The sequence below is a fragment of the Ranitomeya imitator genome, chromosome 6 (genome assembly GCF_032444005.1).
Source record: "Ranitomeya imitator isolate aRanImi1 chromosome 6, aRanImi1.pri, whole genome shotgun sequence".
Classification (NCBI taxonomy): Eukaryota; Metazoa; Chordata; class Amphibia; order Anura; family Dendrobatidae; genus Ranitomeya; species Ranitomeya imitator.
Window position 1 is genome coordinate 38,270,964 of NC_091287.1, and position 24,289 is coordinate 38,295,252.

Consider the following 24,289-nt stretch of genomic DNA (forward strand, 5'->3'; position numbering starts at 1 on the left):
TGAAGTGGAAAACTTTTAAGACCCCCATGAGACTAACATTGGCTGGACATGCTGATATCAGCAGGCTCAGCCATCAAGTCTTATGTGTATGGGAAGGGGGGGGGGGTGGATCTCCGATTCTTCCTTGACAGACTATGATGGAGAGATTAGGAGCCAGCATGTTGGATTTAGGATTGCCAATCCCTTTGTTCTCGGAGAGATAAGCCACCGCCAGAGGAGTTTGGCAGAGACTATCTTATAGAGCACAGAGCCGAATGCTTCTGTGCATGGAGGAGTCGGGAGAGATAACTGTAAGCTGAACGCTCAACCAAATAATTGTTCAGCCAGTAGCTATCTTTATAACTTAATATATATATCTCAAAGGGTGTTCTCAAGTATAAAAGTTATTGCCAACCTATGGGATAAGTGATAAATCTCCGATCCCTGTGGGTCCAAACGCCGTGGTCTCCACCGATCCCGAGAACGTGTGAATGGAGAGAGAGTTGATCATGCGCACTTTCTATCCATTCACTCTAATAGAAGCGCTGAAGATCAGCCAAGTGCTGTGCTAGGCAATCTCTAACGCTCCCGTTAAAAATAAGTGGACCAGAAGTGCCCATGATTGACCTCGGCTCCATTCAGTCAGCCCCAGTTCTTGGGATCGGTGAAGCCATAGTGGTCGGAACCCAGCAACTGAAAGTTATCTGGCCAAAGGTAGACTAATGTGCATGGGGGCCTTAAGAGTTGTCCATACAAACCCTTTTTGTTAAGAAGGATGCGATAGCTGCCAGCATCCCCAGCAATCAATGAGTGGAGGATCTAGTAGCAAATGTTCAATTCTACTGCAGTGCCACCACAGGAGAAATTAAGCGTTACCCCATGGTTTAGTCAATGGACTGCCCCAGTATCGCATGAACGTGCCGGGACCTACAAAGCAAGCGATGCTCTTTGATGCACATCACTAAATGAAGCAACTTTACAATATCCGTCTTGGGTCCAAGGTTTCTACATAACTTCATGGCTGTATACATCGATCGGTGGCCTACTTTTTAACTTACCAAATGTATGATAGCTAGAAATAAAGAACAAATGAACCAGATTTTAAATTGCAGAGTCTGACTACACCGAATGCTTTGTTTGTAGTCTGAAACCACGGTGACACATGGGTCTCCGCGAGAGCTGAAGGCACAAAACGATAAAAAAAAATTGAATTATGACTTTTAGCAAAGTTGGTCATAGTGGGATTCCCACAAAATAAGCCATAAATGTCATTTAGATGCAGGTCCACCTCTAAAACCATCACCTGTTATCAAAACTGGTGTTCCATGACCCAGAACTCACTGCCTCTGAGAATAGAAGTGCTGGCCGTGTGTAGCTTTCTACATTAAGTTTCATGGGGGGGTTCCCTCAAACAATTAAGCAATTTCGAGAATAATCCTTTAAGTCTCAATGCTAGATGAATCAAAAGAGTAAAAAAAAAAAGGTTTTCAAAATGGAACTTTCCTTTAAAGTTTTCGTGCTGCTACAAACAGACAAGAGAATTACCGTTACATACAGTAACAAAGCGAGCTTTAAAAAGAGAGTAAAACTAAACCTGAAATGCGTCACTTTATAGGAATAACATCATCTTAATGGCCCCGTCTCCCTTGTCTAGCTGATAAATATATGAAAGAGGATGCACATCCTCTTCGGAACAATCTCATCGGAGATCTAGATTGATACTTGACCGCCTCCCGAGAAAAAAAAAAATCATCTTAAAAAACATCTTAGTACATAAAAAATGTTGACTTTTTTATCATGGTGCAGCGAGGTCAGACAAGGAGACAAGAGTCGTTAAGGAATTGTTGTCCGGCCGCTGATGAACTTGTCAGCATTCAGCACATAATCCAGTCTCTTTTATGACTCTCTCAATAATATTCAGATTCCACCAATTCATCTACTTGCCCAGAAATTCCAATCAAATTGACATGAAATAATGATGGATAACGACTCGTTCTGGACAATGAGACGACACCAGCAGAATATTTTTTTCTTATTTTTTTCCCCGTCTCCCTCGACCAGGGACCACAAAGACAGATTGTCTCTTTAGAACAGATAGGAGAGCAAGATTAATACAAAAAATGTACCAGGGCATCAATCTTCTTTACCGGGTGTCAGGATACAAGCCGAGATCTGGAACTGCCGCTCTACAAGTCTTTAGATACGGCAATAAAGAGGATTCATTCATCACCTCACTGCGCCCTCGTCCCAACCTGCGGCCGACATTGTCACACATACAATCATCAAGGAATCTGGGCAATAATCACAGCGGTTTCTACAATTATAGTTGGCTGCGCTTGACTTTTTTTTGTGTTTATACTATCTTTTCTCTCCTTGTAAAATTATTGCAAAAAAAAAAAAAAAAATTGGATGAAAAAAATTGCACAAAAGTAAAACACTTAAAAAAATGCAACTTTATCCAATGATGAGTCAGCAGCATTAGGGAAAATGGATGTCTTGTCATCACTCTTCAGGTTTGCCCCACTCCTCTGTCTATCAACTTTTGCTTGCCAAGCGGGAGGTGAGGTGGCATGGTCCGAACGGTGGCATCGCCAGCACAGCGCACCCTCTACGACGCTGCAAGCAGAGCACATCCTCTGCGACGCCGCAAGCAGAGCACGCTTTCTCCGATGCCGCAAACCGAGTGCACCTTCTCCGACGCCGCAAGCACAGCGAGTGCTCTACAACGCCGCAAGCAGAGCGTGCCTTCTCCGACGCCGCATGCACAGCGCGTGCTCTACAACGCCGCAAGCAGAGCGTGCCTTCTCAGACGCCGCAAGCAGAGCGCATCCCAGGCGACGCTGCAAGCAGAGCGAGCCTTCTCAGACCCTGCAAAAGAGCGCACCTTCGACGCTGCAAGCACAGCGCACCTTCTCCGACGCCGCAAGCACAGCCCGTGCTCTACAACGCCGCAAGCACAGCGCGCCTTCTCCGACGCCGCAAGCAGAGCACATCCTCTGCGACGCTGCAAGCAGAGCGTATCCTCTGCGACGCTGCAAGCAGAGCGTATCCTCTGCGACGCTGCAAGCAGAGCGTATCCTCTGCGACGCTGCAAGCAGAGCGTATCCTCTGCGATGCTGCAAGCAGAGCGCGCCTTCTCCAACGCCGCAGAGCACACCTTCTCCGATGCCGCAAGCACAGCGTGCCCTCTACAACGCTGCAAAAGCGCACCTTCTCTGACGCCGCAAGCACAGCGCGTGCTCTACAACGCTGCAAAAGCGCACCTTCTCTGATGCCGCAAGCACAGCGCGTGCTCTACAACGCCGCAAGCAGAGCGCGCCTTCTCAGATGCCGCAAACAGAGGGCACCTTCTCCGACGCCGCAAACAGAGCGCACCTTCTCTGATGCCGCAAGCACAGCGCACCTTCTCAAACGCCGCAAACACAGCGCGCCCTCTACAATGCCGCAGGCAGAGCACTCCTTCTCCGACACCACAAGCAGATTGCGCACTCTACAATGACCCACAAGCAGAGCGCGCCCTAACGATTGATTGCAGACTTTTTATTTCCGTCCAAACTACCCCTTTAAATTTGGTTTGCTTAAGTACAATCCTCAGTGATCTCATACAATCTACAAGGAGGTACAGTGAAGTAGGGGTCCAAAGAAATGGAAGCTTAATACGACAGACTTGGATGGTGCCCCATGGCACCACTGTGTATCTTTGAATGTTTTTTCTCAGAAAAATTGGCCTTCAGATACTCAATTTTAAGAAAATTCTGAAAAAATATTACATACACACACGAAGATGCAGAGAAATGTCCGCACTCCGCTGTCACTATAGCGCAGTACTATGTGGGCAGACACACCACTTTTCCAGCTGTTAATTAATTTCATATGTAAATAACCTTCAAAAAAGAAAAGAAAAAAATCTGTCTAAAATTAAAGCTGAAAAAGACACACACCTTAGGGTGGTGAGCAGATACTAATAGGAATCATTAATGCTCACGCTGTCTGTTAATCAGCGGACACCGTACCCGTCGTTTACTCGGTGGACATTACTGTAATGTTAATCTGTGTCTCTTTGTGCAGTAATTTGCAATGGACAAATCAGTGTATGGCAAAAAATAATAGTTAAGTAAATAAGGCAGCACACTGCAGCGCTAGAACATAGAAACTTGAAATACGAAATTTGAACTGCATTACTGCACTAGAAATATGAAAAATGAGAGCGTTTAGCGCATAAAAATGGCCAATTTTATGTGTACCTGGTAGCCCCTTTACGGCATTTCGTATTTCAAGTTTGTATGTTCTAGCGCTGCAGTGTGCTGCCTTATTTACTTAACTATATACGAGTTGGCGACTCTAGGTTCAGCACCTGTTCACACTTAGTCTATGTTTGGATGTGCCGGTCAGGTTTTTGAAATGTATTCTTTAGCCTTCTGATCGTCCACTCCGCCTACTAGCCACAGGTGTTTTAATTACAGCAGGTCCATTACCCCTCCATAGAGAGAGAGAATTTGAGTCTAGGAAGAGGTTTCACATGTACCCATTCAGATGGAGACGTTTATTCTCAGTGAGGTAAGGCAAGTGTAGGACCTGGTATAAGAGAGATGCCGTAAAGGGGCTACCAGGTACACATAAAATTGGCCATTTTTATGCGCTAAACGCTCTCATTTTTCATATTTCTAGTGCAGTAATGCAGTTCAAATTTTGTATTTCAAGTTTCTATGTTCTAGCGCTGCAGTGTGCTGCCTTATTTACTTAACTATATACGAGTTGGCGACACTAGGTTCAGCACCTGTTCACACTTAGTCTATGTTTGGATGTGCCGGTCAGGTTTTTGAAATGGCAAAAAATAATAGTTAGAAATGAGGGGATTTAATGTTGGGACTCCGGTCCAGCGTTCATGTTGGAAAAAGATCAGGAACAATGCATGTTTGGAAAAGGAAGTTCCAGAACCTATAGTTCAGGCAGAATTCTGATGAAGAGGAGTCACCTACTTGATCAAGGTGCTCGACAAGTTAGAAAACATGAACGTTAGAACAGGGCTGGTGCAATGTCATCAGTCTAAAGTCACGCTGGGGATGACCGAAAGCAAGATTCATGGGCCTCCGTTCTAGCTGCCAGGTAACACCAATTCATCTCCTCATCTCTAGTAATAGTCCCTAAATGTAAGAGATTAGTAGTCAACCCCCATTCAATAAGGTCAGGAAGCGTCCTAAATTTCATGCTTTGTAACTTGCCATACATTCTGTTTCCAAGGGCAACACCACTTCATCAGCATTCTGCCTGCACTATAGGTGCTGCTTTCCAAGAATGCATAGCTTCTGTCATTTTCCACCCCACTTTCTGCAATCAAGCTTGGCATCATTGCTACTAGATGGATTACACTTGACAACAGGCAGTAGGCAATTAGATGCACAAAAGGGAGACACCAGGTGGCCAACAGACTTTTTTGGGGGGGCTTTACAATGTTCATTGAATGGTAAAAATAACCTGCCAACAGGCCAGTGCAAATTCAACTATACAAAACTTATGTAGCTTATTTTTTTTTATTACTGTATTTAAAAGGGAAGGTGTCATCAGAAAAAAACATTGCTTAAATTAGGGTTTTGTGTAAAATGCATTTTTTTATTCTTCATTTTTCTTTTACATGTCTGTTATGATAAGGTAATTCAGTACCACAATGAACATAGAGGTCAGAGCACATACAATGACCTGACAATAACCCAAAAACATTGAACGAGCTCTGAGACGTGGGAACTCTGCTGACCGCAATCCCTAATCCTCTCCAACCACACTAGAGGCAGCCGTGGATTGCGCCTAACGCTCCCTATGCAACTCGGCACAGCCTGAAAAACTAGCTAGCCTGAAGATAGAAAATAAGCCTACCTTGCCTCAGAGAAATACCCCAAAGGAAAAGGCAGCCCCCCACATATAATGACTGTGAGTAAGATGAAAAGACAAACCTAGAGATGAAATAGATTTAGCAAAGTGAGGCCCGACTTTCTGAACAGAGCGAGGATAGGAAAGGTAACTTTGCGGTCAACACAAAACCCTACAAACAACCACGCAAAGGGGGCAAAAAGGCCCTCCGTACCGAACTAACGGCACGGAGGTACACCCTCTGCGTCCCAGAGCTTCCAGCAAACAAATAGATAAGCTGGACAGAAGAAAAGCAAACAAAATAGTAAAGGAAAACTTAGCTATGCAGAGCAGCAGGCCACAGGAACGATCCAGGAGGAAAACAAGTCCAATACTGGAACATTGACAGGAAGCCAGGATTAAAGCACTAGGTGGAGTTACACCCTCTGCGTCCCAGAGCTTCTAGCAAGCAGGAAAAAACAAATAGACAAGCTGGACAGAAAAAAACAGCAAACAAAATAGCAAAGCGGAACTTAGCTATGCAGAGCAGCAGGCCACAGGAACGATCCAGGAGGAAACAGGTCCAATACTAGAACATTGACTGGAGGCCAGGATCAAAGCACTAGGTGGAGTTAAATAGAGCAGCACCTAACGACTTCACCACATCACCTGAGGAAGGAAACTCAGAAGCCGCAGTACCACTTTCCTCCACCAATGGAAGCTCACAGAGAGAATCAGCCGAAGTACCACTTGTGACCACAGGAGGGAGCTCTGCCACAGAATTCACAACAGTAACCCCCCCTTGAGGAGGGGTCACCGAACCCTCACCAGAGCCCCCAGGACGACCAGGATGAGCCATATGAAAGGCACGAACAAGATCGGGAGCATGGACATCAGAGGCAAAGACCCAGGAATTATCTTCCTGAGCATAACCCTTCCACTTAAATCAGATACTGGAGTTTCCGTCTTGAAACACGAGAATCCAAAATCTTCTCCACAATATACTCCAACTCCCCCTCCACCAAAACCGGGGCAGGAGGATCAACAGATGGAACCATAGGTGCCACGTATCTCCGCAACAATGACCTATGGAATACGTTATGTATGGAAAAAGAATCTGGAAGGGTCAGACGAAAAGACACAGGATTAAGAACCTCAGAAATCCTATACGGACCAATGAAACGAGGTTTAAACTTAGGAGAGGAAACCTTCATAGGAATATGACGAGAAGATAACCAAACCAAATCCCCAACACGAAGTCGGGGACCCACACAGCGTCTGCGATTAGCGAAACTTTGAGCCTTCTCCTGGGACAAGGTCAAATTGTCCACTACATGAGTCCAAATCTGCTGCAACCTGTCCACCACAGTATCCACACCAGGACAGTCCGAAGACTCAACCTGCCCTGAAGAGAAACGAGGATGGAACCAAGAGTTGCAGAAAAACGGCGAAACCAAGGTAGCCGAGCTGGCCCGATTATTAAGGGCGAACTCAGCCAAAGGCAAAAAGGACACCCAGTCATCCTGATCAGCAGAAACAAAGCATCTCAGATATGTTTCCAAGGTCTGATTGGTTCGTTCGGTCTGGCCATTAGTCTGAGGATGGAAAGCCGAGGAAAAAGACAAGTCAATGCCCATCCTACCACAAAAAGCTCGCCAAAACCTCGAAACAAACTGGGAACCTCTGTCAGAAACGATATTCTCTGGAATGCCATGTAAACGAACCACATGCTGGAAGAACAATGGCACCAAATCAGAGGAGGAAGGTAATTTAGACAAGGGTACCAAATGGACCATCTTAGAGAAGCGATCACAGACCACCCAAATGACTGACATCTTTTGAGAGACGGAAAGATCTGAAATAAAATCCATAGAGATATGTGTCCAAGGCCTCTTCGGGACCGGCAAGGGCAAAAGCAACCCACTGGCACGAGAACAGCAGGGCTTAGCCCGAGCACAAATCCCACAGGACTGCACAAAAGAACGCACATCCCGCAACAGAGATGGCCACCAAAAGGATCTAGCCACTAACTCTCTGGTACCAAAGATTCCAGGATGACCAGCCAACACCGAACAATGAACCTCAGAGATAACTTTATTCGTCCACCTATCAGGGACAAACAGTTTCTCCGCTGGACAACGATCAGGTTTATTAGCCTGAAATTTTTGCAGCACCCGCCGCAAATCAGGGGAGATGGCAGACACAATTACTCCCTCTTTGAGGATACCCGCCGGCTCAGATAAACCCGGAGAGTCGGGTACAAAACTCCTAGACAGAGCATCCGCCTTCACATTTTTAGAGCCCGGAAGGTACGAAACCACAAAGTCAAAACGGGCAAAAAACAGCGACCAACGAGCCTGTCTAGGATTCAACCGCTTGGCAGACTCGAGCTAAGTCAAGTTCTTGTGATCAGTCAAGACCACCACGCGATGCTTAGCTCCTTCAAGCCAATGACGCCACTCCTCGAATGCCCACTTCATGGCCAGCAACTCTCGATTGCCCACATCATAATTTCGCTCAGCAGGCGAAAACTTCCTGGAAAAGAAGGCGCATGGTTTCATCACCGAGCAATCAGAACTTCTCTGCGACAAAACAGCCCCTGCTCCAATCTCAGAAGCATCAACCTCGACCTGGAATGGAAGCGAAACATCTGGTTGACAACACAGGGGCAGAAGAAAAACGACGCTTCAACTCTTGAAAAGCTTCCACAGCAGCAGAAGACCAATTGACCACATCAGCACCCTTCTTGGTCAAATCGGTCAATGGTTTAGCAATACTAGAAAAATTGCAGATAAAGCGACGATAAAAATTAGCAAAGCCCAGGAACTTTTGCAGACTTTTCAGAGATGTCGGCTGAGTCCAATCATGGATGGCTTGGACCTTAACAGGATCCATCTCGATAGTAGAAGGGGAAAAGATGAACCCCAAAAATGAAACCTTCTGAACACCAAAGAGACTCTTTGATCCCTTCACAAACAAAGAATTAGCACGCAGGACCTGAAACACCGTTCTGACCTGCTTCACATGAGACTCCCAATCATCCGAGAAGATCAAAATGTCATCCAAGTACACAATCAGGAATTTATCCAGGTACTCTCGGAAGATGTCATGCATAAAGGACTGAAACACTGATGGAGCATTGGCAAGTCCGAATGGCATTACTAGATACTCAAAATGGCCCTCGGGCGTATTAAATGCAGTTTTCCATTCATCGCCTCGCTTAATACGCACAAGATTATACGCACCACGAAGATCTATCTTGGTGAACCAACTAGCCCCCTTAATCCGAGCAAACAAATCAGATAACAACGGCAAGGGGTACTGAAATTTAACCGTGATCTTATTTAGAAGGCGGTAATCTATACAAGGTCTCAGCGAACCATCCTTCTTGGCTACAAAAAAGAACCCTGCTCCTAATGGCGACGATGACGGGCGAATATGCCCCTTCTCCAAGGACTCCTTCACATAACTCCGCATAGCGGCGTGCTCAGGCACAGATAAATTAAACAGTCGACCTTTTGGGAATTTACTACCAGGAATCAAATCGATAGCACAATCACAATCCCTATGCGGAGGTAGGGTATCGGACTTGGGCTCATCAAATACATCCCGGTAATCAGACAAGAACTCTGGAACCTCAGAAGGGGTGGATGACGAAATAGTCAGAAATGGGACATCACCATGTACCCCCTGACAACCCCAGCTGGACACAGACATGGATTTCCAATCTAACACTGGATTATGGACTTGTAGCCATGGCAACCCCAACACGACCACATCATGCAGATTATGCAACACCAGAAAGCGAATAACCTCCTGATGTGCAGGAGCCATGCACATGGTCAGCTGGGTCCAGTACTGAGGCTTATTCTTGGCCAAAGGCGTAGCATCAGTTCCTCTCAATGGAATAGGACACTGCAAGGGCTCCAAGAAAAACCCACATCGCCTAGCATACTCCAAGTCCATCAAATTCAGGGCAGCGCCTGAATCCACAAATGCCATGACAGAATACGATGACAAAGAGCAGATCAAGGTAACGGACAGAAGAAATTTTGACTGTACCGTACCAATGGTGGCAGACCTAGCGAACCGCTTAGTGCGCTTAGGACAATCAGAGATAGCATGAGTGGAATCACCACAGTAGAAACACAGCCCATTCAGACGTCTGTGTTCTTGCCGTTCAACTCTGGTCAAAGTCCTCTCGCACTGCATAGGCTCAGGTTTAAGCTCAGGTAATACCGCCAAATGGTGCACAGATTTACGCTCACGCAAGCGTCGACCGATCTGAATGGCCAAAGACAGACTCATTCAGATCAGCAGGCATAGGAAATCCCACCATGACATCCTTAAGGGCTTCAGAGAGACCCTTTCTGAAAATAGCTGCGAGCGCACCTTCATTCCATTGAGTGAGTACGGACCACTTTCTAAATTTCTGACAATATACCTCTATCTCATCCTGACCCTGACACAGAGCCAGCAAATTTTTCTCTGCCTGATCCACTGAATTAGGTTCATCGTACAGCAATCCGAGAGCCAGGAAAAACGCATCGATATTACTTAATGCAGGATCTCCTGACGCAAGAGAAAATGCCCAGTCCTGAGGGTCGCCACGTAAAAAAGAAATAATGATCCTAACTTGTTGAACTGGGTCACCAGAGGAGCGAGGTTTCAAAGCCAGAAATAGTTTACAATTATTTTTGAAACTCAGAAATTTAGTTCTATCTCCAAAAAACAAATCAGGAATAGGAATTCTCGGTTCTAACATAGAATTCTGAACCACAAAGTCTTGAATATTTTGTACTCTTGCCGTGAGCTGATCCACACATGAAGACAGACCTTTATTGTCCATCACTACACCTGTGTCCGGAACCACCCAAATGTCTAGGGGAAAAAAAAAAGGCAAAACACAGCGCAGAGAAAAAAAAATGGTCTCAGAACTTCTTTTTTCCCTCTATTGAGAATCATTAGTACTTTGGGCCTCCTGTACTGTTATGATAAGGTAATTCAGTACCACAATGGACATAGAGGTCAGAGCACATTCAGTGACCTGACAATAACCCAAAAACATTGAACGAGCTCTGAGACATGGGAACTCTGCTGACCGCAATCCCTAATCCTCTCCAACCACACTAGAGGCAGCCGTGGATTGCGCCTAACGCTCCCTATGCAACTCGGCACAGCCTGAGAAACTAGCTAGCCTGAAGATAGAAAATAAGCCTACCTTGCCTCAGAGAAATACCCCAAAGGAAAATGCAGCCCCCACATATAATGACTGAGTTAAGATGAAAAGACAAACGTAGAGATGAAATAGATTTAGCAAAGTGAGGCCCGACTTACTGAACAGAGCGAGGATAGGAAAGGTAACTTTGCGGTCAACACAAAACCCTACAAAAACCACGCAAAGGGGGCAAAAAGACCCTCCGTACCGAACTAACGGCACGGAGGTACACCCTCTGCGTCCCAGAGCTTCCAGCAAGCAGGAAAAAACAAATAGACAAGCTGGACAGAAAAAAACAGCAAACAAAATAGCAAAGCGGAACTTAGCTATGCAGAGCAGCAGGCCACAGGAACGATCCAGGAGGAATCAGGTCCAATACTAGAACATTGACTGGAGGCCAGGATCAAAGCACTAGGTGGAGTTAAATAGAGCAGCACCTAACGACTTCACCACATCACCTGAGGAAGGAAATTCAGAAGCCGCAGTACCACTTTCCTCCACCAACGGAAGCTCACAGAGAGAATCAGCCGAAGTACCACTTGTGACCACAGGAGGGAGCTCTGCCACAGAATTCACAACACATGTCATAACCTGTATTAAAAAAACAAACTTGTAATTCTCACATTGGCCACCAAGGTTTTTTTAGACTAACTTCCCATTTCATCAGTGTGGTGAAATATGTACCGTATATACTCGACTATAAGCCGAGATTTTCAGCCCAAATTTTTGGGCTGAAAGTGCCCCTCTCGGCTTATACTCGAGTCACGGTAGCGGTGAGGTGGGCGGGTGAGGGGGAGAGGGCGCTGAGGCATACTTACCTAGTCCCGGCGATCCTGACGCTCCCCCTGCCGTCCCACGGTCTTCGGGTGCTGCAGCTCTTCCCTTGTTCAGCGGTCACGTGGGACCGCTCATTAGAGAAATGAATATGGACTCCACTCCCATAGGGGTGGAGCCGCATATTCATTTCTCTAATGAGCGGTAATGGTGACCGCTGATAGAGGAAGAAGCTGCGGCACCCGAAGACCAGCTGTCCGGGAGAAGGAGCCAGGGACGCCGGGAGCAGGTAAGTATCGCATAGTCACCTGTCCACGTTCCACACGCCGGGCGTCGCTCCATCTTCCCGGCGTCTCTCCGCTCTGACTGTCCAGGTCAGAGGGCGCGATGACGCATATAGTGTGCGCGGCGCCCTCTGCCTGATCAGTCAGTGCGGAGAGACGCCGGGACGAGACGCCCGGAGCTGCAAGCAAGAGAGGTGAGTATGGCTTTTTTTTTATTGCAGCATTATATATACACCGGTAGCACAGCTTTATAAGGAGCATCTATGGGGCACAAATGAACGGTGCAGAGCATATATGGCAGAGCTTTATAAAGAGCATCTATGGGGCACAAATGAACAATGCAGAGCATATATGGCAGAGCTTTATAAGGAGCATCTATGGGGCACAAATGAACGGTGCAGAGAATATATGGCAGAGCTTTATAAGGAGCATCTATGGGGCACAAATGAACGGTATGCAGCATTATATGTGGCACAGCTTTATATGGAGCATCTTATGGGGCAATAATGAACGGTATGGAGCATCTATTTTTATTTTTGAAATTCACCGGTAGCTGCTGCATTTTCCACCCTAGGCTTATACTCGAGTCAATAAGTTTTCCCAGTTTTTTGTGGCAAAAGTAGGGGGTCGGCTTATACTAGGGTCGGCTTTTATTCAAGTATATACGGTATATATATCTATATGTGTGTAGTGACATATGTCTAGGGTTATATGTGTGACTAGTGATAATGTAACATCTGTCCTGAAGGCTGCATGTCTGACCCAGGTGTTAATGTGTATCTTCCAGAGACAGCAGACTTCTGTCCCCAAATCTCACCAGGGGTTCTAGCTAGGGCCAAGAAGAAAGGGAACATTTGACACCTCCTACCTCTTGGAGGGGAGATGTTAATTGCGGCCTGATGGTATCTATATGTGAGAACCTTTACACAGGGTGTCTCAAGAGAAAAATAATATATGTATTAGTAGCGCGGCTGTGGCCCAATCAAAAAGCCAGCAATTATGATATTAACCTGAGGGGGGCGGTCTAGAAACCTGACCTCCAGACCAAGCTATAAATTAAGGCTGTATACAGAGAATTGTGTTCACATAATGGGGGCGGCCGAGCTGGTGTGATCCAATCTACATTCATCCTACCCTCAGGGAGCAGAAAGCAGACTACAAGTTAGATGATTTCTGTAAGTTTTCTCCTGTTATTTTATACTGTTTTGCATAAGTTGTATGTCTTTTTATTATCATATTTTTATAACTTTTCTTACTGTAAGCACTGAACCTTTTTTGGATTAAAGTATAAAACTTTAACAAGTTGAACCTTGAATGTTCTAACAGAATCCTTTGCCAATCATAAGGCTCATACACCTTAGGCTGACATTATTAGTATTAATATTTCCGGGACTCCTCGCCCGTGTATTCGGCGAGTGGTGGCAGCGTGTATGAGCGGGTGTGTGGCCTGGGTCGGTGTGTGATTTATGCTCCCATTACAGCATAGCACATAAGTTGAATGCTGGACTGAGAGGGGGGAGATAGATTAACCCTTGCAGGCACAACCCAAGTCATGTGCTGAGAGCGGGCACGTGACGAATTAGTTACACCACAGAGAAGGGATCCATTACAATTCAGTCAGGAAATAACATGTTCATGGATTCAGGAAATAACACGTACATTATTCACAGTGAATAACCCCCCCACCATCAGCACCGATGGGTTGCTACGACCACCGGGGGAGGGGTTCTGTTGGAGATCTCTGTGCTGGTCATTAATTTTATTTATTCATTTTACTCACTTATAGAGCATCATTACAGACACCTTATCATTCCCTGTCAATATGTCTTAAGAGTGTGGGAGGAAACCGGAGAACCCGGAGGAAACCTATGCAAACACGGGGAGAACATACAAACTCATTGCAGATGTTGTGCTTGGTGGGATTTGAACCCAGGACCCCATCCCTGCAAAGCAACAGTACTAACCACTGAGCCACCATACAGTGCTAACCACTGAGCCAACATACAGTGCTGCTAACCACTGATCCATCGAGCTGCCCATGGAGAAAACTCGGTCTGTGGCCGTGGTTTATACTTTATGCAGCAACACTGTTGTATTGCTGTATATGGTACACTTGATCAGACAATTGAAGCATCAAGTCCCCTAAGGGGGACTAACAAATACAGTAAAAAGTAAAAACAAAAAAAAAAGTTTTAAAAGTATGAAAAAAATAAAAATAAAGAACATAGACTGTCAAATAACCCCTCTTTTCCCATTACAAATAAAAAAATAGACATTTGCGGTATCACCACATTCATAAATTATAGTCTATCAAAATATAGAAATATTCAACCTGATCGGTAAACCGCAAAATATTAAAAACGTCAAAAATGTGTCTTTTTGGTTGTCACAACACTGCAAAAAAATCTTGTAAAAAGCAATCAAAGCATCATATCGATTCCAAACTGGTATCAATAAAAATGTCTCCCCTCACAAAAAAAAAAACAAAAATCAGCAATCACACAGTTCCATAAACCGAAAAAAAGAAAATGGTACCGGTCTGTAAACATGGTGACACATTGATAAAAGAAAAAAAAAATCTGACATATAACCACTTTTTTTGAAAAAGTAAAATAATTAAAAAAAAACTATACAAGTTTGGCATCATCGTAATCGTACTGATGAGGAGAATCATAACGCCAGGTAATTTTTACCACACAATGTATGCCGTATATACAATTCACAAAAAACAATGTCAGAATTGTGTTTTCTTTTGTTTTTTTCTTTGCAGTTTCACCGTACTTTTTTTCCCCCATTTTCTAGTAAACTATGTGGTAAAATGAATGGCGCCATTCAAAGCACAATTCATCCCGTAAAAAACAGTCTATGTAGACAGAAAAATGAAAAAAATTGTTTTGCCTCTGGGAAGAAGGGAAGGAAAAACACAAACGTAAAAATAGAAATTGGTCGCATCGGGGAGGAGTTAAAATAGCAATTTTTTTTGCTTTATAGCACTTATTGGGCAGATCGGAACCCCACTTTTCATGACCACATAACATACGGACAGGAATAGCTACATTAATATTTCAACACGATGTCTGGTATTTATTTCATGAAATATTGACAATTTGTCTGAGGGCTTTGAGATAACATGCTGGGCCCTATAAATCCCAAACATGAGGAGAGCCACAGGTTGCCCGAGCCCAATAACGAACACATCAGAGCTCCCCAAGCAAGGAACAGATTTAAGAATCATCTCTAAAAATATCAGTTCCTTTTCTTCATATCTCTGTCTTTTGGAATCAATAATCCAGGAGAACTCCTCCGAGCTGTCAACTGGGTCAACATCTCCAGCTTGATTTTGCATGGCTGATTCCCGTCGCATGAAAGCGCTGGATTTAGCATGAGGTTATCGACTTGTGAGAGGATTAAACGAGCGCCTTTTCATTCCGACGATTTGCTTAACGAGAAGCTTGATACTGTGACTCCTGGTAGTCATTGACGAGAGTTAAGGGTCACATTAGAAGACCACACATGAAAAAGATTCGCCTCATCCTGATATTTTTACCCAGATTTTTAGATCTTGTAAACTGGCGCGGTGCCGGGATAATAAATTATATACACTCTAATCAAAGACCAATTAGCATTCATTGAGTACGAAGTCACAAAATGCAGATTTTCGAAAGAGTTCTTCCCAGAATAGAAGACTATGTCAGTGATACTTGGAGAAGCCTGGTATTCATCGTTGGCCATACGTATAGTGAAGATCTAAAATTATATTAGATAGAGAATTGTCCAAAGGGGCTGTCCTTTACTGGGAGAACTCCTTCTTGATCTGAATGTCTGCCCCCATGAAAATAAACACACTTATACTCCGCTCTTGCGCCGGCGACATTCCAATGGTGTCGGCTAGGGTTGAGCGAAACGGATCGTTCATTTTCAAAAGTCGCCGACTTTTGGCAAAGTCGGGTTTCATGAAACCCGACTCGATCCCTGTGTGGGGTCGGCCATGTGGTATGCGACTTTCGCGCCAAAGTTGCGTTTCGTATGACGCGCTTGGCGCCATTTTTTTCAGCCAATGAAGGGGCGTGGGCAGAGTGATGACATAGGTCTTAAGGGCGTGGACGCCTATCGCCATGTTGTCGCTTGTGCGCTGTAGCGATTTGCACTGTGTAACACCAGCTTTTCAGTTCAGGGACGGACGGAGGGGAGAGAGAGAGGGGGAGAGAGAGAGGGGGAGGGGGAGAGGGAGAGGGAGAGGGAGAGGGAGAGGGAGAGGGAGAGGGAGAGGGAGAGGGAGAGAGGGGGAGGAGAGAGAGAGAGGGGGAGGAGAGAGAGAGAGAGAGAGAGAGAGAGGGGGGGAGGAGAGAGAGAGAGAGAGAGAGAGAGAGAGAGAGAGAGAGAGAGAGAGAGAGAGAGAGAGAGAGAGAGAGAGAGAGAGAGAGAGAGAGAGAGAGAGAGAGAGAGAGAGAGAGAGAGAGAGAGAGAGAGAGAGAGAGAGAGAGAGAGAAAAAAAAAAAAAAAAAAAAAAAAAATCCCATTGGCTTTGCATTGGGTTTCGTGTTTCGGTCGATCCTCGACTTTTCGCCATAATCGGCCGATTTCACTCAACTCGACTTTTGAGATAGTCGGGTTTCGCGAAACCCGGCTCGACCCTAAAAAAGTCAAGGTCGCTCAACCCTAGTGTCGGCACTCGGGTTCCCATGGCTCATGTATGGATGTTATGACACGTTGTTGTGTCCAGTCAGCATTGGCGTCACCATCGTCACCTCCCAACGTATTAGTACGGTAATTAAGAATAAAGGAGCGGCCAGCCGCTTGGAAAACAAGTAAATGAGAAAGTATTCAGCCACGCCCAAAAGTGCCCCAAAAATCTGTGCTTGGTTTGAGAAGTCATTTTGTGCTGCCAGACGACCTGCAACTCAAACATCAAGATATACACTATATCTACACAGTGAATTTCTTGGTCCACCAGATGGACGAGACAGAGACAGTCAGTGGTTTTCTTTTCATGCCAATATGCCTCAATCATGGAAATACAGGGGAAAAAAAACAACATCAACACAAAATAAAAAAACACCTTTCACTATAAAACAAAGTACTCACTATTTGTAGGTTTCAGAGCGAATGTATTCAAAGACGTGAGACACTCCGAGCTGGAACTGATCGGCGATAGGCGTGACCCAAGGGTTATTCTCGGCTTTAAAAACTTGCTTTTGACCAGTAAGATCCAAATTTCCTAGAGAAGTAAACAAAAAGGATGAGTTACAATATTTACACACTACTGCAACATTACAACCCAAAGAAAAAAAATTAAAAATGACTCCTCCTCCACGTTGTTGGTCCCTTTTGGGACTGTATATTCAACATAACTTTCTGGCATTTGGCATGGAAATGCTCCTCAACCCAAACAACTTTCTGATCTAGACGGTGTTCTCACTGGACACTGGTTTCCTTAGGAAATTTAGAGTAATAAAATCCTAAATGTTTGTTATTCAGCTTAATCATCTTGCATGGGTCAGTCAGTAACAAAAAATCTGCTATACATTTGCTCTAGGAACACAGAAAAAGAATGAATATCTCTGTGTCCGTACACTGAACTCAACAACTCTATCTGCCTCTCCCACAGCAGAAAGTCAGAGAAACAGCGGCTGGGGTAGAAGCAGCCAATTAACGTGTCCATTAATTTTTGGGGACTAAGTGATCCGCACCAAAATATAGAGAGGAGGAGAAGGAAGAGGAGGAGAAGGAGGAAGAGGAGGAGAAGGAGGAAGAGGAGAAGGAGGAAGAGGAGGAGAAGGAGGAAGAGAAGGAGGAAGAGGAAGAGAAGGAGGAAGAGGAAGAGAGGGAGGAAGAGGAAGAGGAGGAAGAGGAGGAGAAGGAGGAAGAGGAGGAGGAGGAAGAGGAGAAGAAGGAGGAGAAGGAGGATGAGGAGAAGGAGGAGGAGAAGAAGAAGGAAGAAGGAAAAGAAGGAAGAAGGAGAAAAAGGAAGAGGAGGAGGAGAAGGAGGAGGAGGAGGAGGAGGAGGAGGAGGAGGAGGAGGAGGAGGAGGAGGAGGAGGAGGAGGAGGAGGAGAAGGAAGAAGGAGAAGGAAGAGGAGGAGAAGGAAGAGGAGGAGGAGGAGGAGGAGGAGGAGGAGGAGAAGGAAAAGGGAAAAAGAAAGAAGCTTGAGAAACCGCCATCAATTTTTTTGTTTTGCATAAGAGAAAAAAACTGATGAAACGGATGGTGAAAACTGACAATCTGACCAAACACTGATCAAAAACCATCAGGTTTTTTCTGCGTATGAGAAAAATGACTGACGTCTGAATGACACCTTAGACTTCGCAACATTGGATATGGCAATTCCTAAATAATTTGGAACCGATGTAAGGGTATGTGCATTAAGTATTTACTGTAGAGATTTCTGCATCATAACTGTGCCGTTTGCTGGAAAAACACTGCATAAAAAAACCACACGGTTTTGGAGCCTTTTTTCCCATTCATTAGAATAGGTAAAAAAAAATTAACAAAAATGCTGGGAGAATTGACGTGCTGTAGATTTGACACGGCTTCGGTAAAAATAAGCAATATGTACATGAGATTTCATAAAAAATATACATATTAAAATTATGCCAAGACAGTAAAATGCTGCATTTTTCGCGGCAGAAACGAAAAGTATAAACATAGCCCCCCAAAATAACAATGTACACGGATATTCAAAAATACAAATTAAATATACTATAATATAATTTGTTTCTAAAATATATAAGAAAAAAAAACTGTATGTGTATAAATATCCTTCTGTAAGTAGGAATTTTCAATAAGATCTCTACAGTAGCAGCCGGGTGTGAAGTAACAGATGTGCATTAATAAATGCAGCTTCCCACGCATGCTACAAATGTCCCCACTCCACAGGTAGCGTCAGCTCTGTGGTATCACTCGCAGTGAGACAAGATGCACACACCTGACTCACAATTTTCCGACTTTTACATTTGCAAGAGTTGAAATTTCAACACAAAACTTTTCAGGGCACTTGACTAAAAGTTTTTAGTAGATAACTGAAAAGAAATGGTAACAAAAGACTGTTAATATTTGCCATCTACAAATAGGTATGGAAAAAAAAACAACAACAACAAAAAATCAATTCTACCACTGTTTCTAACTCTCTCTTTGTCAAACCACTGAAATTGTCCCTGTACTTTCAGACAAATTTGATAGGCAATGTGATGAATCTGAAAATCAATTTAAAGAAAGTTTATGTTGTCTTATCCCCTAAAAATCTCTCTAAATTTCAGGTCACTAAATGTCTCCCCTCTATTTACCTTATTGTCCCCTGCCTGTTGTCAAGCGTAATCTGTTTGTAGCTGCAAAGATGCAGAGAGGGATTACAGTAAGTGGTGAGCGGGTATTTATCTCTTTAGCTCTTGCTCTCCTGTCTGTCAAACTGCATACATGTATCAGACACAGGAAACTTTCAACTCAGGGCAGGCAAGCCACTGGACACTGCCTGTTGTCAAGCGTAATATGTCTCTAGCAGTAGGGATGTCGAGATGGATTAAAGAAAGCGAAGAGATGGTATTTGTCTCCTTGCTCTTGCTCTCCTGTCTGTTAAAATGTATACAGGTATCAGAGACAGGCAACTTTTAATTTAGGGCAGGAAAGTCATTGGAAGCAATACATGCCGAGAAGTGAGGGGAAAGGAAGTTCCAGAAACAGAGTGTTGGCAGAATGCTAACGAACAGAATATTAATGGAGGCAAATGAAAGAATGAATATGAAAAGTTCTTGTACACCGTAGACTGGAACTAGCACAAACCATAGTTTTAACTTGTTATGGGGAATAAGGGGGAAGAAAGACTAGGTTTTGTATAAGACCACCATATTAGAGGGGTAAAATGGGGACAGACATCTCGGATCCTGATGGTTGCCGCAGAATTTTGACTATCGGTGTTGAGTACATACATGATACACGGCCGCCTGATTCATGCATGTACGGCATGGAGCAAGAAGTGGCTCTCATTCATCTAAAGTTTATTTTCCTAATAGATCTATGAAAGCTCATCAATATCATATATCTGCACAACTCATTTAAATTAGCCATTGTCAAAATTCACATCCTGGATAGGGTGGATGCACTTCAGCGGTACAATTTTGGCTTGGACTTGTTATGGATTTCACGCTTTGTGCAATGTACTAGAGTTCTAGTCCTCTTCCTCTCGGAAGAGACAATTTGCATATTTAATTTCCCAGAGGAGCATTCATGGTTTATAAGTCTCCTCATTCTGACATGCCAGGCTTGGCTTGTCACTCTCCACAAGGAGAAATGTTACTCCTAAGAACCCAGTCCAGAACCTCTCACCTAGCCAAATCAGATCTCACACTTTGCACTGATGAGGAGAAACACCCCCAAACATCTTGTCTGCAAATTGAGATTCTGGTTTGCCTTTTATCCTACGTCATGTGTCAAGGTTCGTAAAAGGGACGATATTGTGTTATAGGATCGCTGCTTCCAATATTTGGGGCTAGGGTTCTAGTTCTCCTCTTCTTTGAAGAGACAATTTGTATATTAAATTTCCCAGAGGAGCATGCATGGCTTATAAAAGTCTCCTCACTCTGACATGCCAGGCTTGACTTGTCACTCTCCACAAGGAGAAACGTTACCCCTTAGACCTCACTCTTTGTTTTATATGCAGATTTAGATGCAGAATTAGTGCTTTGTGGTACAAAGTATTTGTGCCGCATTTTTCCACAGCGTAAAATTAGCTTGGGCGGAAATCCACTAGTACAGCTACTAGTTAAAGGGCAAGACATAATGATACCCCGACCCAATCAATGCCAAGACAAATCCCACAGTGACTTCTACACCAAATGCAACTCGCATCCCACTATAAAGAGTGCAACGTAGCAGACGAGTGCACACATTCAGCACCGGAACAGGTTAAAAATCGCAGAAGAGCATGTACAACGCATTTCACTCTCCACCAATCATGCAACAATTGCCCGAAATTTTGAACGCCTCAGTAGCCCTGCCTGAGACCGTCTCCTTTATTAGAGAGTTCAGAAGCAATAGTGTTTAACAAGGATCAAGCAGCAGGCAGCCAGATTAAGCAGCGTGACAAGGAGAACCTAATAAGATAGGAGCCAGTGAATCTCAAATGATGCTTGTTGGCTGCAGGAAAGGCGCTGGCAATTCAGCTTTCCAGGCACAGACCACAGGAGAGCAGGGAGCTCTGTGATTAGCAGTCACCTCCTGACCCCCTCTGCCATAAAGATATATATCACTCACAGGTCTACTCTGCAATCGCAAATTGGATTTTGTGTTTATTGCTTAAAACGGAACAACATGTCTTTGTTTGCAAAGTCATATAAAAGTATAAGACTCTCCATCCTGTAAGCGATCGGAGCTTGACCGATAAAACAACGGCACGTGCAACCAAGTCAATATCAACAAGGATGAATCTATGAGCTCTAAGGGGGGAAAAAAAGGAATCAGCTTCAAAAATTGTGTGAAGCGAATCCTAGATCTTGCCGATAATTGGTGGCTACTGGATAGGAACTCCTTGAGGAAAGAGGAAAGACTGCCACTATTGCTCCTGAAGTGTATGCGCTTGAGGAAAGGACGGCAGTCTTGACCCAAGCTAGGAAAAAACCTCAGCACCAAAATTATGATGGAGAACGAAGATCGTGATTGTAATAAAACCGAATATTTTATTTGGATCTGGCAAGAAAAGGTTCATCGTTACGACCACAGATGCATCTACCTCATACTGGGCTCCTCTACAATACTAATGTCCTCGATAAAGGAAGTTGTTGGTGGAAATGTTGGTTCTTTTCTTTGCTGGATCAAAATAAAATATTCACTTTACTACATCAAGATATTCGTTCTCCAAAGTCATTTTGGTGCTGAGGTTTTCCGCCTACATACTGGATGCAGAATTAGTGCTTTGCGGTACAAAGTATTTGTGCCATATTTTTCCACAGCGTAAAATTAGCTTGGGCGGAAATCCACTAGTACAGCTACTAGTTAAAGGCCAAGACATAATGATACCCCGACCCAATCAATGCCAAGACAAATCCCACAGTGACTTCTACTCCAAATGCAACTCGCATCCCACTATAAAGAGTGCAACGCAGCAGATGAGTGCACACATTCAGCACCGGAACAGGTTAAAAATCGCAGAAGAGCATGTACAACGCATTTCACTCTCCACCAATCATGCAAAAATTGCCCGAAATCCACTAGTACAGCTACTAGTTAAAGGGCAAGACATAATGATACCCCAACCCAATCAATGCCAAGACAAATCCCACAGTGACTTCTACACCAAATGCAACTCGCATCCCACTATAAAGAGAGCTTCTGGAGGACAGGCTGACATTATTGCTCCTGAAGTGCATGTGCTAGAGGAAAGGACTGCAGTCTTGACCCAATATAGGAAAAAAACCTCAGCACCGAAATTGGAGAACAAAGATAGTGATGTAATAAAACCGAATATTTTATTTGAATCTGGCAAGAAAAGGTTCAACATTTCGACCACAGACACATCTACCTCATACTGGGCTCCTCTACAATAATAATGTCCTCGATAAAGAAAGTTGACGGTGGAAATGTTGGTTCTTTTCTTTGCCGGATCAAAATAAAATATTCACTTTATTACATCAAGATCTTTGTTATCCATCGTCATTTTGGTGCTGAGGTTTTCCACCTACATACTGGATAGGAGCTTCTGGAGGACAGGCCGACATTATTGCTCCTGAAGTGTACGTTCTGGAGGTAAGGACCGCAGTCCTGACTTATCTTGGGCAAAAAAAACTCAGCACCAAAATTACAATGGAGAATGAAGATCTTGATGTAATAAAGTGAATGTGTTACCCGATACGGCAAGAAAAGACTGAAAAATGAGGACCAATGGCAACTGACAGTGGGGCTGAAGAAGAATTCACATTGTAAAAATATCACATTGGAATTTGTTTCTTTCTTAAACAATAATAAAAAAAAAAAAACAGTTGAGAAGACAAAAAAAAAGTCCTACTTTTTGTTTCAGAAAGAGCACCACTTTTGTCCATGTGTTCCGTCCGGTACTGCAGCTCAGAGTCAAAGCCTTATTAGATCAGTACCCAATCAGATAAGGAATCATGACAAATAATTCTTTTTAAGCTAAATATTGTAATGGAGGTCCCAAGGCATTATCCATTTCGGTAACAATGGCTGAAAAAAAAATCACAAAGGTAAAAATGTCCTCCACATTGTAATGCAGCGGGGATGGTGCAGTGTGACAGGCAGGCAGTGACCTAAGAAAGTTCAAACAAAAGTCTCTTAATAGTCAGCGTGCTCACAAAAGAGAAAGTAACTAGTATCCTGCGGATCGCAGCCGGGAAACAATATAGTCCGTAACCGGGAGTAGTTACCATGGGCAACTGCACCGCCGTGTAAGTTGAGGGGTGCCATGCCATTTGGCTCCACTTGGCTCTGTGTTGCCTCACACAGGTGGAGCTCGGCAGAGCCTCCTGCTCTGGACACTTGCAAAACCAAAACTGACACACCCAGCCCTCTGCTGCAGGGTTTGTACAAGGAACCAGTGGCCGTAGGCCACATGGAAAATCCAGCCAGGGAGGAAACGGACCTTACTATAGTCCGGTTGAAAAATGAAAGCCCATGGCAGGTTTTCCCAAATCTGCCTTGGACAAATAGCTTGCCCAAGACCAACACTCACTTTTAGTTTGCATTACAATCACAGCTACGCCTATGACTGCAATGCACTCCTGCAGCCTCAATACGCTTCTGTGCGCATCCTGGGGGACACACAGCGACCCTCGCATATAACACTGGTCACTGCCTCACAATCTATACTCATTAGCAAATGCTCTTTTCGGGCACTGCCCAAAATGTTGGAAAATTAGATGAAGTACATAGAGATGGCGGCAAACGTAAGGACGGATCTAATATAAGCACTACAAAACAGTATAAAAATAAATAAAATATACTAAGGAGACATTTTGGGTCCAATTCATCAATCGTGTTTTTGTCAGTTTGTGGTATTAGTTGACTTTTTTTGCAGAAGTATTAACATGACACCGGGAGCAGAAGTGGAGACTCTGGACCAGGGGAGGGTGAGAAAGCGATAATAAAAAACAAACAAGAACCCTGCCTCTGGCATTGTGTATGGCGATTCTTTATCATTTTTTTTCTTTTTTATGCTCATTGTGCAGGACGGTTGCTAAGCACATGG

General features: G+C 44.2%; 1 protein-coding gene across 3 annotated transcripts in view; it reads right to left on the reverse strand.

The window, feature by feature from the left end:
• The window catches only part of RSU1 (Ras suppressor protein 1), a 153,073-nt gene that overhangs the window by 51,524 nt on the left and 77,260 nt on the right, over nucleotides 1-24,289 (reverse strand). For all 3 annotated transcript variants that reach the window (XM_069729491.1, XM_069729493.1, XM_069729492.1), the window contains exon 8: nucleotides 17,185-17,317. In XM_069729491.1, coding sequence (XP_069585592.1) covers nucleotides 17,185-17,317 — 133 coding nt within the window. The remainder of the gene's footprint in view (nucleotides 1-17,184; nucleotides 17,318-24,289) is intronic.